This window comes from Tinamus guttatus, unplaced genomic scaffold (assembly GCF_059628265.1).
Source record: "Tinamus guttatus ecotype Peru unplaced genomic scaffold, ASM5962826v1 Tinamus_guttatus_pri_ptg000344l, whole genome shotgun sequence".
NCBI lineage: Eukaryota > Metazoa > Chordata > Aves > Tinamiformes > Tinamidae > Tinamus > Tinamus guttatus.
This window is the reverse complement of record NW_028288878.1, coordinates 243,272-255,468: the sequence shown is the minus strand read 5'-3', so window position 1 is coordinate 255,468 and position 12,197 is coordinate 243,272. Positions and strand designations below refer to the sequence as shown.

Below are 12,197 nucleotides of genomic sequence, written 5' to 3'. Positions count from 1 at the left end.
TCTTACCCTGCTGCCTGTAAACCACATGCAGTGTTTGCATTTTGTCTCTATGTTCTTTTTTAAACCCTGTTTATAGGCTTGCAAAATTGTCCCTACTAACCGCACACACCAAAGAGCTGGTTTTTATGGTCGTTATTACATATACTCCTGTGCGTACACACAGAAATGGGGATTTAAAGACCTATCGATGGGAACTAGTTGAAATTCAGAGGCTGAATTTCCCTCCTCCCACACGCTCCCTGTGCTGCTGCAGGGCATCTGCAGCGTCCCTGGCAGCCTCGGTGCGTGAAGGAACATGCTGCCTGCTCCAAAAGTTCCTATCGTAGGAGAGAAGAGGGAGAAAGTCAACTGTCCCATGCAACAACACAGCATTTCCAACCACAAAACGGGATTCCCTGACGGCTTGCTTTTTTTGGAAGGAAAGCCCACCTTCTCTCCAGGAAAAAAAAAAAACACTTGCGGTGCAAAACTCATTCCCTTCATTTGCCAGGTGGTTAATCACCCTCCACAGCAGCAATTCCCAATATTCCTCTTGCTTTCATCAAGCCACTGCCATACCAATCCCACCCCATTACTCAGAGCCCTAAAACACCATCAGGCCCCAAGTGCCAGCGCGAAGCTGGGCCAGGTGATGCAAAAGCTCTTGCAAATTCCTATGCAAAAGAGGAAGGTTGCAAAGGGAGAGCGCAAACACCCGTGATGCTTGGTATGAAACCTATTTGTCTCTTGCAAAACAAAATGGTAAATAAGAACTGTGAAGGAGAGTTTCTCTGCTGAGGTCACCTGGTACGAAACAGAGGCTTTTTAAAAGCTGAATAGCCAGGCTCGTGTTGCAGCTGCCAAGCACAGGTAACATTTCCAGCACAAACATGCAAGTTTTCCCCCAAAGAGATGGGCAGCTCTGCTTTCCAAACCTACATTTTCCACCACACAAATAAGGAACTCTCCAGATTTGATAAAGTCCCCCTCAACAAAACACCTGGACTTTTTTCAGGGCACCAAGAAAGGCCAATGCACCACAGTGGACACAGATTGGTAGTTGTCCATGTGCCCTGGGTGAGACATCCCCTTTGAGAGCTACTCTTTGCTCTGCTTTGCTCAACATTGCCATCTTGCCATCATTCCCCATTGGTCACCTCTGATTTATTATGGCACAAATCCTCTTTGCAGAAGGAAGTGCAAAAAGAGGGTCAAAGTCTTGACAAGGTGCTCAACTGTGAGTACGATTGGGTGGTGGCCACTGATGGCCTGGGAATAGCCAGGAAGGCCCCTAAGGGCTTATCTTGTCCATCTTCTTGCCCCAAAGCAGCACAAATATTATTTAATGGCTGGACTAAACACAAGCTGAGGGGGAAGAGCGTGAGAGGCTGCGGACTGATGCTCACGGGGTCATGGGAAGGGACAACAAGGTCCCCAATGGCCATGGAGGGAGCCTGGACCATTGCCTCCACCCAGGCCCTATCCGCACAAACCTGCTTTGATGTGGGAGCAGAATCAAGCTGCAGTTAAGGGACCTGGAAAAACAGCTTTTGGAGGGCTGGCTCCACGAAACATGGTCCCCAGGGCCTCATTAGCCACGACATTTCACAGGAAGCCAACAAAACTGCCTGGCCAAGGACTAAGAGCATGAGACCGAGTCCTCCAACACCGTTCGCTTGGGAAAGGGTCTTAAACAAGTGGTTTTATCAGTGGGCAGATGCTTTGGTGGTCATGTAGCTACACCCAAAATCACAGCAGGAGACTGGAAATTCTCTAGGATCTCCCTAGGCATGCAAGCGACTTAACAAGCTCCAGTTTAGCCAGGCGCTTGAGCTGAATTAATTCACATCTGGATACATGCAAATCTCAGAGGTTTACAACTCATGGAAGCCACCACAGTTCAAGGAATGTTTGGGGCCAAGGACCTCAGGGGTTTCCCCAGTCCACCTGGGCGTAAGCTGCTGCTTTTAAGCTTTGCTGAGCTCCATCAGCCTGAAAGCTGTGGTTTTATCTCTTCCTACAATGCTTCAAACACTATCAGACCTGCGATCAGCAAGGACGAAGCGCGGAAGCAAGGGAAGAAAGGGAGAACATTTGCTTCTGATCTGAGCTGGTGCTCCATGGGGCGGGGAAAATGAAAGCACTGGCAACGCGGCTCCTAGGAGCACCAAATCCCATCAGAGCGTTGCCACCTTTGAAGTTTATGCAAGTAGGGCTCAGGGTTTCCACCGTGCGACTGCGGACGGGCTTTCTGAGAGCCCAGTAGCCAAAACCACGAGCACTGTCCTGCACTACCCACCTATGATGTGCGAGGCTGGGTCCCTGCAAGGTGGCACTTTGTAGGGCTGGAAGGAGGAGTCCAAGGTTGAAACGCAGGTTTGTTGCCCTTAGCTTGAGTGGGAAGAGCCCGGTAACATTTTGGGTGCGCAAATGGACCTCAGAGCCTGCCCAGAGCTCTTGGTCGGCAGAGGAAGGTGGATGTGTTGTCGCAGGAGCAGCATTTTCCCTTCTTTCTAATGAGACCTCGGCATCATCTAGGTCTACGGTCTTCAAATGGCACCAGCCGGGCTCCAGGGAGTTGTCAAGAAGAGCTGGGGAGGCAAGTCGGGATTCAGCACAACCACGTCCAGGTTTCTCAGGGCTGGAAAACCTGGGAAGTTGCTGCCCTTGAGGATGAAGGGTGGCATCTTTCTCACCATGAAGTGGAGTCTGTCCCTATGCGACTGCTGGATGGGAGAGCCCCCATGCAGCATCTCAGCATTCATGGTCACCACCCCGAAGCCCTGTCTCTGCCCCAGAGCATCGCACCAACCTGGTGCGATGGTGCTTCAAGATCACCCCGAATGCCTGAGCTTTCATATCAGTCGTTCTCCACAAAACTTGCACCCAAACCGCATTTCCTGAATGAAATAAATTTCTGAAAAAAAAATCCCCTTTTCACTAACTAGCAAGAGGTTCAAGTGCTTGGATTTCCATGGGCAGAATGACAAGAAGGGCTGGAATGCCCCAAAGCTCCTCTGCTTCCGCCACCTACCTTGGTCTCATAAATAAAATTACATCTCACTGCAAGACTCGTGTCCTAATATCCTCAGAGCAGTGCAACTGCAGCAGCACTACTGCATAGTTATAATTTCATAAAATATTTTCTTTCACTCAGTTATGAGATCCATTAAGAAAAAGGGAAGATCTCTACCCAGAGAGACTCCACAAATGTTCTAAATCTAATATTTCCTTTGTATTATTTGTAATTCAATATAATCAGCTTCAAGTTTACAATATGTTTTCCCAGAATCAGTCAATTTTGCTCCAGCAAAGATGCAAAGGCTTCTTAAGCTGTGCAATCACTTGTGATTCTCTGATTTTCCCCATTTGTTAAGGCAAAAAAGGTACTTTATTTGTTTTCAAGCAAATTCAATAAAATCTTTGTGAGAATTTTAATTAAAAAGGTTCGTACCTTCTCATTAGCAGATATTACTAGAATAATTTAATGTCAAATAGGTGTGTCGCAGGAATAAGAGGAAAAAGGTTTGCTCCGGCTAACATTTCTCAACCTGCTCGTAACTCTCTGTTTCAATGCTTTGTTGCATTCCTGCTTGCACGAATCCTCCCTGCACACCAGTCACATCACACCCAGATTCTAAAATCAGTTACCCCCTCCTGCACAGAAATCAATAGCAAAATCGGCTCTCTGCAACCAAGGGCTCCCCAGAAATGCCTCATCCCCAACCTAATGCTCAAAACGGTTCAACCACAAGTTGAGTGGAGACCACATTCCTCAGGTCCCCAATCGTGTGCATGTGCCCAACCCTCAAAGGGCATCAGCAGCGTTCCCAAACCCAGAGTTTTCCCCATCGGGCACAAGGCAGAGCGGATCAATACTGCGATTCCCAACCCCACGGGCCGTCCAACGCGCCCGCGGGCACCGCGCACGAGTCGCTCGCTTACGGGGATGCTCCCGACAGCGTCCCGACGGATACGCGCTGCTTCCCCGCTATCGTCACGGGACGTTGCTCAAGAGCCGACCTGGAGCTGGCGAGAGACCCTGGAAGGGGCGGCATCGTCGCGGCATTTTGCAGGAGGTCCTGAAATATAATTAAACGCTGTGGTGAAACCGAACCGTAAACAAGCCATGAATAAAAACCCCTTGAATTATTTTGCTAAACTATAATTACACAATAAGGAAGCAGATTAATTAAGTAAAATATAAGTCCTGAAACTGAAGCTTGCAAGCAAAGCAGTTTATTTTAATTTCCACATTATTTCATATGAGATAGAAGTGTTTGCTGTGGGTTTAAAATGTTGGAAGCCATTCCTTGCTGCCAGGCAGGCCAAACCCAGTGGATAAATTAAATTTTTTTGCATCTCAGGCACCTCCTGAAATGTATATAAGGAGAAGGGCTCTCCCTTGGAGAAACTAAAGGAGATCTCCTCTCACTCTCTGCTCCTCTCCTGCTTTGCCATCGCCACCCCGGCCGAGCCGTCATGAGTCGGCAGTGCTACACGTCCAGCTCCCTCTTGGGACGAAGGGGCTTCTCATCGGCCTCCGCCGTCTGCGGCCTCGGCCGGGGCAACAGCAGCTCGGCCTCCGTGTGCCAGCCCGTGGGGAGACGATGCGGGATCGGCGGCTTCAGCAGCCGCAGCGTGTGCGACCTGGGCAGAGGGCAGCGGATTTCCTTCGGCGGGAGCTGCCGGAGCAGCGTCTACGGAGGCGCCAACGTGGGACGTTGCGGCGTGGCGTACGGCGGCGGCCGCTTTGGCGTGGGAACCGTCGTGGGGTTTGGGAACTGCGGAGGCTACGGAGGCTTGGGCAGCTATAGAGGCCTTGGGGACGGCGTCGCCGTCGGAGGTTACGGCGGCGGCATCGGCGGCATCGGCATCGGCCTCGCCGGGGGCAGGTCGGAAGGCATCCGGGGCGTCAGCATCCACCCGGAGCTCCTCAAGCCGCTCTGCGTAGGGGTCGACCCGGAGGAATGCCAAGTGCGGACCCACGAGAAGGAGCAGATAAAGAACCTCAACAACCAGTTTGCCTGCTTCATCGACAAGGTGAGCCTCGGGATGCCTCCTCCTGCTACCGCCGTGACGGAGAGGCACCTCTAGCGAGACTAAATCCAAAGCTCTTAGGACTCCCCTTCTTGCAGCGGTGTCTGAGCACCCGTAGACTGGTCCTCCCGACCTAGAGACCCTCTGGATTTTAGACTTCATCCAAGGCAACAGCACAATTATTTTAACTTTTGACGGTCACTAACTCACCAATCCTCTAAATGGGAGCATCTCCAGTGGCAGATATACCAATAACTGCAAGAGGAGGGACTGTGCCACTCATGCGTGACTAGGCAAAATAGCAACTCTCACTAGAAATGTGCTTTAAATCCAGTTTTAAGCCAGTTTTTCCTCTCCAAACACTCAAAAGCGTTAGTGTTTCTGAACAGGGTGCATTCTTCATCATATAGTTGCATAGACAGCTAGTTAAAATAACTTATATGTCCTCTCATCCCATCAGCAAAATTATTTGGTGATTGCCTAAAATAATTTTTCATTGGTATTTTAGCTAAAACTAAGAGGGTTGGTTGCTATTTAGGGATGTATTCTAGAAAATGAGTTTTTGCTCTGTCTCAACTTTCTTGTTCTTCTGCTGAGGAAAAGCAAATGTACATAAGCAGGGCCACTCTGCCTCCTCCCATTGAAAAATGACTTATTCATGTTATTCAAAGGTTCTCAAGTATTAGAGGGCTCTTTAATCTAGAAATGAAAGGCATGATAAGTATCCGTGGTTAGTGTTTACATCAGATACATCCAAATGAGATTCTGGATGCAGCTTTTAGCACAGCAAAAGGCTCATTACTGTAATCGCCTATTGGAGCTGGCAGGGGATCCCCCAGCCACGAGTTGTCCCAGGGGAAGAGTTGGGCTGATCCGTGCTTTATTTGGACAGATTGTGCCTGTTACAGGGGAATCCCCACCAGTGTCCTTCAGGCTGTGATGTATGATCGGTCCAGGTTTAACAGAGAAGATGCTGAGAAACCACGGCTTTGCATTTCTTTTTCTTTTTTTCCCCCTTTTCCTTCCTTTTTGTAGCAGAGAAACTCTTTGCGGGGGATGTGATGGGACTATGCAATGACCTTGGCATCTCTTGCTTCCCAGGTCCGGCTGTTGGAGCAACAGAACAAGGTGCTGACCACCAAGTGGGAGCTGCTGCAGCAATATGTTCTCCCAGCTTCCCGGAGAAACCTGGAGCCGGTTTTCGAGAATTACATCTGCAACCTGAGGAAGCAGCTGGAGTGTGTCCTGGGTGAGCGCGAGAGGCTGGAAAATGAGGAGCGGTGCCTGAGGGACCTGGTTCAGGAGTATAAATGCAAGTAAGTAGGACACACGGACAGCAGCTGCACATTGGGGCTTGGAGAGGTGTTTTGGAGCATGAAGCCAATGCAGGAATCTCCTGGGGTCCAAGGACACCAGCGCTGGTCTGGTTTCTTGTGCTGGGGTCCTCTCAGATGCTGATGGACTGGAAGAGCTCTTCAGCCACAGCGTCTCCATAGAGAGAGCAGTGGGGAAGCACTTGTCCTCCCTCTGTCACTCCTGCACTCGGCTGTGGCTTGTCATATCAAATTGCCCATATAATATATTCCTCTGCGATCCCCCAGTGCGATCCCTTCCTGCAAAATCCTCGGTCTATTTGCCTCCACCCAACACGTTATCCCCATCATCTGCTTGGGAGTTGGCTCAGCCCGTCTTGCCAGAGGGAATGCGGGCATTCAGTTTTTAATCTAAGATGCAAATATTCCTGAAAACCTTCCTGGGTTTTAGTCTAAGCCATAAAACTAGGACTTGATTCCTGGTTCCTGATTCCTCCTGATAGCAGAACATGTAAGAGTAGTCCCTGCTCCGAAGATCTAAAAGCCAAATATCCCAGATGTGTTTTCTCTCCTGAGCCACCAGCGAGGAGGTCAGACTCCTCTTGTGAAAGTTCTCCTAGGTGCCAATTATCCGTCCGCTTTCCTGGCCACTGCACTTGGGAGTTTGGAGGGTTGCTCAAGCTCCTGACCTTCCTCGGAGCACTTTGGATGCAATCTGCCCATGCACTAGAGCAAAGAACCCTTCCCCAACAAGCCCACACAGCAGCAGGACTAGCAGCAGCACATCAACCTTCAGCAGAAGTCCACGGGTTCGCATTTTTAGTGGTTTAGCCATATTTACTGCCATCTCTCCCCAGCTTTGCACCAGTGAGATACCCATACTGCTAGCATGGACTAGCATGCTGAACGAAGACTCTTAGGGAGGACAAAACGAAATAGCGAAATGGAAAAAGAAGTATGTGGCTCATAGGGAGAGGCCCCAGGTTCGGTCCTGCTTGCCACATTGGGCCCTGCTTTGATGCTGGTTGCTTGCCCGGCCTCAGCAGTGCAGCCCTCTCCTTTGCTCCAACAGGTATGAAGATGAGATCAACAAGCGCACGGCTGCAGAGAACGAGTTTGTGGTGCTCAAGAAGGTAAGTCACACCACAGATGAGGCTAACGAGGATAAAAGAGTGGCCCAAATCCAGGTGACGGGCCAGGAACAGAAATGGAGAGTCACGGTTCAGCACGATGACACTGCCTGATGGCTTGTCAGCCCAAGCAGTTAGCCTCAAAATAGATGGTATTTCAGAAATTTAGAGAATCCCCATCAAACATGCACTTTCAGAATGCAAACACAGCTAGTCCTGAAGGCTGGAAGCCGTGAGGTTTCTTCCAAACCTGGCCAGGAGAGCAGGCTTTGCTGCAGTTGCTGTTTCCCCAAGTCTTTTCTGTGACTATGTGTTGTCTCTGCAGGACGTGGACTGTCTGTACCTGACGAAGGAGGAGCTGGAGGTGAGGGTGGGCCTGCTGCGGCAGCAGCTGGAGTTCCTCAAGTGCATTTATGCCGAGGTAGGTCGCAGCAAAACCTAATGCAAGGTTTCCTAGAGCATCTAGTCCTGTGATCGCAACCCAAACAACTCTTGCTCTCCATATGTACTTACAAACAACATTATTGCACGCGCTTTAGGAAGGCAAAGGGCATTTTCTTGCATCTAGCTGTAAAGTGTGAGGTATTTTTGCAAGAAAAAGCCTAGAAAATTCTGATGAAAGCAATACTTGGGGCTACAACATGACACATTCTTACCAAAACACAGAGGCAACGCTTTGCATTTGTTTTCCACCTAGTTTAACTAAACCCATAGACAGTCAGGCCCAAAGTATTCACTCTTGAGGGATTGGCAGCCCAGAAAACCGCTGAAACAGCTGGAATGGCCAAGCAGCAATGAAGGGAGTTGCTACACCAGGATTCTCCACCCTTCATTAGGGAATTGCACACTACAAAGCCATGTTGTGCCATAACAACAGGTCCCAGCTGCTGGCTGGAAACCAGCCACCTACCTGGAGAACCCTACACTCTAGCCGTGCATGACCAGGAAGATCTTGGCATGGGCTGGCTGAGGGAAGAATGCTGAAATGTGGTGGATCTTGCAGGAGAGAGCTCAGCTGGATTGCCAGTTGTGCGACACCTCTGTCATTGTGCAAATGGACAACAGCCGGGACCTGGACATGGAAGGCATCATCAAAAGCGTGGAGTGCTGCTATGAGGAGATTGCCCAGAAGAGCAAGGCTGAAGTGGAGGCTTTCTATCAAACCAGAGTGAGTAATCACACCACCAGCACAAATGGCAACGTAAGCCCCTGGTCCATAAGACACTTGAGAGCCATTTCCATCTCTCACGATGCAGCTGAGACGCCACACCAAAGTGTGTTTGCTACAGCTCACTAGAGAAAGTCATACCAAAACCTTGCAAAGACTATTTCCATAATGTTAGAGTGTGACAAACCACACTGCTACTTCAGAGAGGTCTCCTCTGTGCAGACCTATGCTGTCCCCATCCCTAAGGGCAAATGTTTGGGGCTTACCTGTAATGGGCCTTGTCCAGGGTGAGGTCGCGTCTGGGTATTTCCACAGACATCAGTGCAAATTCCAGAATGGCCACCTTTCCTGGAAGGGGTGACACAGCTTTGTAACCTCATCTTGTTCCTGATGTTTAGCTGGAGGAGCTCCACAGCAGCAGAGGCAAGTTCTGCGATGATCTGAGGAACAACCAGAGCGAGATAGCCGAGCTGAACCGGATGATCCAGAAGCTGCAGTGCGAGTCGGATAATGTGAAGAAACAGGTAGGATGAATATCTCCTTTTTGTACTTTCTCATTTCAAGGCAGAATGAGACACAAACACAGGGAGGTAGATTTATTTCTCACTCACCAAATGAGCAGGAGCCACTTGGCTTGGCTACAACAGAAGTTTGCTGCATGTTTCCTGTAGCTGGCACAGTGCCTTGCATCCTAAACACCTGGCCATCCCAAGTGTAGACTTCCAGTATAAAACTCTGGCAGTTCTAGGAGAAAAACAGCTGAGAAACACAGGGGAACATAAGCAACGTTATGTTGCTTATAAGCAACCAGAGATACCTCTGCAAATCAAGGCTCACTGCTCATTGCTGTCCCCAGATTTCAGCTCTGCAGACGGCCATCTGCGACGCGGAGCAGCGGGGTGACTGTGCCCTCAAGGATGCTCGGCAGAAGCTGATCGACCTGCAGACCGCCCTGCAGCAGGCCAAGGACAAGATGGCATGTTTGCTGAGGGACTACCAGGAGCTGCTGAACGTCAAGCTGGCTCTGGACATCGAGATAGCCACATACAGGACACTGTTGGAGGGAGAAGAGAGCAGGTAGGATGCAGTTCCCCATGGCACATAGGAAAGCACTGCCTCCATTCTCCTCACCACCACCTGCAGAACCGGTAAAAGAAGGGAGATTAAGACAGTTATGGAATTTAACAATCCAGGTATCAGTGGTTCAGGGAGAAATTTGGGCCAACATCTCAGAAATTTGGGTGCTTAGTAAAGCTGAAGCACCTGCAGGGTTTCTAAGGAGGCAGTGCCGGGGCACCGGCTTTGTTTGCAGGTAGATTTGGGAGTATTACCTTAAATACCTGTATGTGACACCTCTTTTCCTTACAGGATATGCACTGGCAACCCCGTGAGCGTAGGTAAGTCAGCAAAACATTCCCCTTGCTTCCTTATCTCAAAAGCTTCCAAGTTTCCCTATAAGCTCAGCTTCACGGCGATCCGGGAGCCTGCTTGGGCAGGGAGTGAACCTGTTTTTCTCCTGCAGCGGTGGTCAGCGGTGGAGGCACGGTCGGGGAATGCCGAACCTTATCCGGAATTGGAGGCAAATGCACAGTGAAGACCGGAGGGGCCAGTTCGGGCTTGGGAATAGTTTCCTCCTTCGGAGTCGGCGGCGCCGGATTTAGCGCCCGCAGCGTAGACTGCCTGCCCAGAGTAGGGGCCGGATTCGGGGCGAGGAGCGCGGTGAGCTGCGTGGGTCGGGACGTGATCCCCGGGGCGGACACGGTGCAGTGCTCCCCTGGCGTGGCCACCGTCATGTGTGCCGGTGTGGAGCAGTGCAACCCGGGAAGCGTCATCATTCCCGGGCCGGGGGTCTGTGCCACTGGAAACAGGTACAATACAGCCGTGCGCGTGGTCAGAACAACCCGGTAGAGCCTGGAGAGCAAGAGCACATCACTTTTTAAAAGAATTAGCATTTCTGCATTAAAACAGTATTTCCCTACCTTTTGACAGCTATAGGAATCACACAACCATGCAGTGCCCAGGCCAACACAAGAACTAGACTAGCAGCTCCGCCAAAAACTATTTGCAGGACCCAAACCACCTTCTCTTGCCCAGTCCTCTTGGGGGAAAATTCCCCCCAGGATCTCAAACTGGTGAGATTTTCATTTCAGAGAGCCCATAGCTGCATTCACACATTATCATGGCTCTTAATGGGTCTCCTCTGTTGGATCCTTCTTCACCAGGGCTGTTCTTGCCACATTTTCCTTAGCACAGCTATTGCAAAAGGACAAAAAAATTTGGCCTTTCTAATTTCAGAAAGAAAAGCCGCATCTTAATTCTCCAAGACGGAGATGCAGCTATTACTTAGCTTCCTTAATGACAGTACAAAATCCAATTTTTCCTGTTAATGACAGGGTTGGTAGGGGTTATGCAAATTGTTCCAAGTTGCTACATCAGGTTTGGTAGAGCACATTTTAATTACAAACCGATGAGCACCTTATATTTCTGTAGTTAAATGCATGCGTTGTTTTTCCTGTGTGTGTACTAGTTAAACAGATTTGATGCTTTTAATGCATAAGCGAACAGAGTTGATTATCCTCCGCTTATTATCCACAACTCCAAACTTTCAGCTGTACCTTCAATAAACTACATGCATAATTCATGCTTCGTCTCTCAGGTCTTATTTCCTTCCACGGTATTAGATATTTTCTCAAACACAAAACCCCAAATGGGTGCGGTCCACCTAGCAAGAATTGGAGTTTTGACAAAGTTTTTGGAGACTTTGTCCTTATTGATGCGCTTTTGCATACCTTTATTCCATCCAGAAATGAGCACAGCCACAAGGAAGTCTGGAAATGCTGAGTTAACCAGGAAATGTATCCAATCGTGGGATCAGCAGTTTGCTTGGGATCTCCCTCAGTGTCTGGGATCTCTGGAGGCAGAACAAAAAAAGGCAGGTCTTGTGTAAAGAAATCAGTGGGAACCAGCTCAAGTAGTAGGAAAAAATCCTCAACTCCACCCCTGAGACCTTCTAACAAAAGCGGGCTCATTTTAAAAGAAAATAAGTATTCCTTTCCAAAACAAAACACTGGGCACTTTCTTCTTTAAATACTTCTGTTTTAAACTGCAGTCTTGCTCCACTGGCTGGAGAATAAGTTAAATAACCCCGTTTGGCTCCGTCTGTCCATGTCGGTGGGATGGTGATGGATCTGCTGCTGGTTGCCCTCCTGTGAGCATCCACTTCCACCGCTCGTCCATCACAGAGGGCAGTGGGTTTGGGCTTCTCATGTCATGGCTTTTCTGGTGGAAAACAAGATGGTTTAGTGGATGTGATCATCAGGTACCAAATGATCGTCAGGTACTAATTATTTTTAATAAGCAACAAGCTTTAGAGCCACTATCTGGGATGGGGGATAATGAAAAACCCCATGGATCAGCCCTTGGGGAGAAAGCCAAACTTGGGCTTCCCAGTCACCCAGAGAGGATGTCTTTGGCCATGGTTATGTTCAGCTTTTCTGTCCCAATGCCTGTGATTTCAACTACTCATTTGTATGTAAATAACAAGCACAAATAGACAGACAAAAAAAA

General features: G+C 49.3%; 1 protein-coding gene across 1 annotated transcript; it reads left to right on the top strand.

The window, feature by feature from the left end:
* The first annotated feature begins 4,461 nt into the window (after positions 1-4,461).
* LOC104577025 (keratin, type II cytoskeletal 4) lies at positions 4,462-10,655 on the top strand. Its single transcript, XM_010224454.2, has 9 exons — positions 4,462-5,022; positions 6,121-6,335; positions 7,405-7,465; positions 7,788-7,883; positions 8,466-8,630; positions 9,029-9,154; positions 9,487-9,707; positions 9,999-10,027; positions 10,153-10,655. The coding sequence occupies exons 1-9, from the start codon at positions 4,462-4,464 to the stop codon at positions 10,536-10,538; spliced, it is 1,860 nt and encodes a 619-aa protein (XP_010222756.2). The 3' UTR covers positions 10,539-10,655.
* The last annotated feature ends 1,542 nt before the right edge of the window (positions 10,656-12,197 follow it).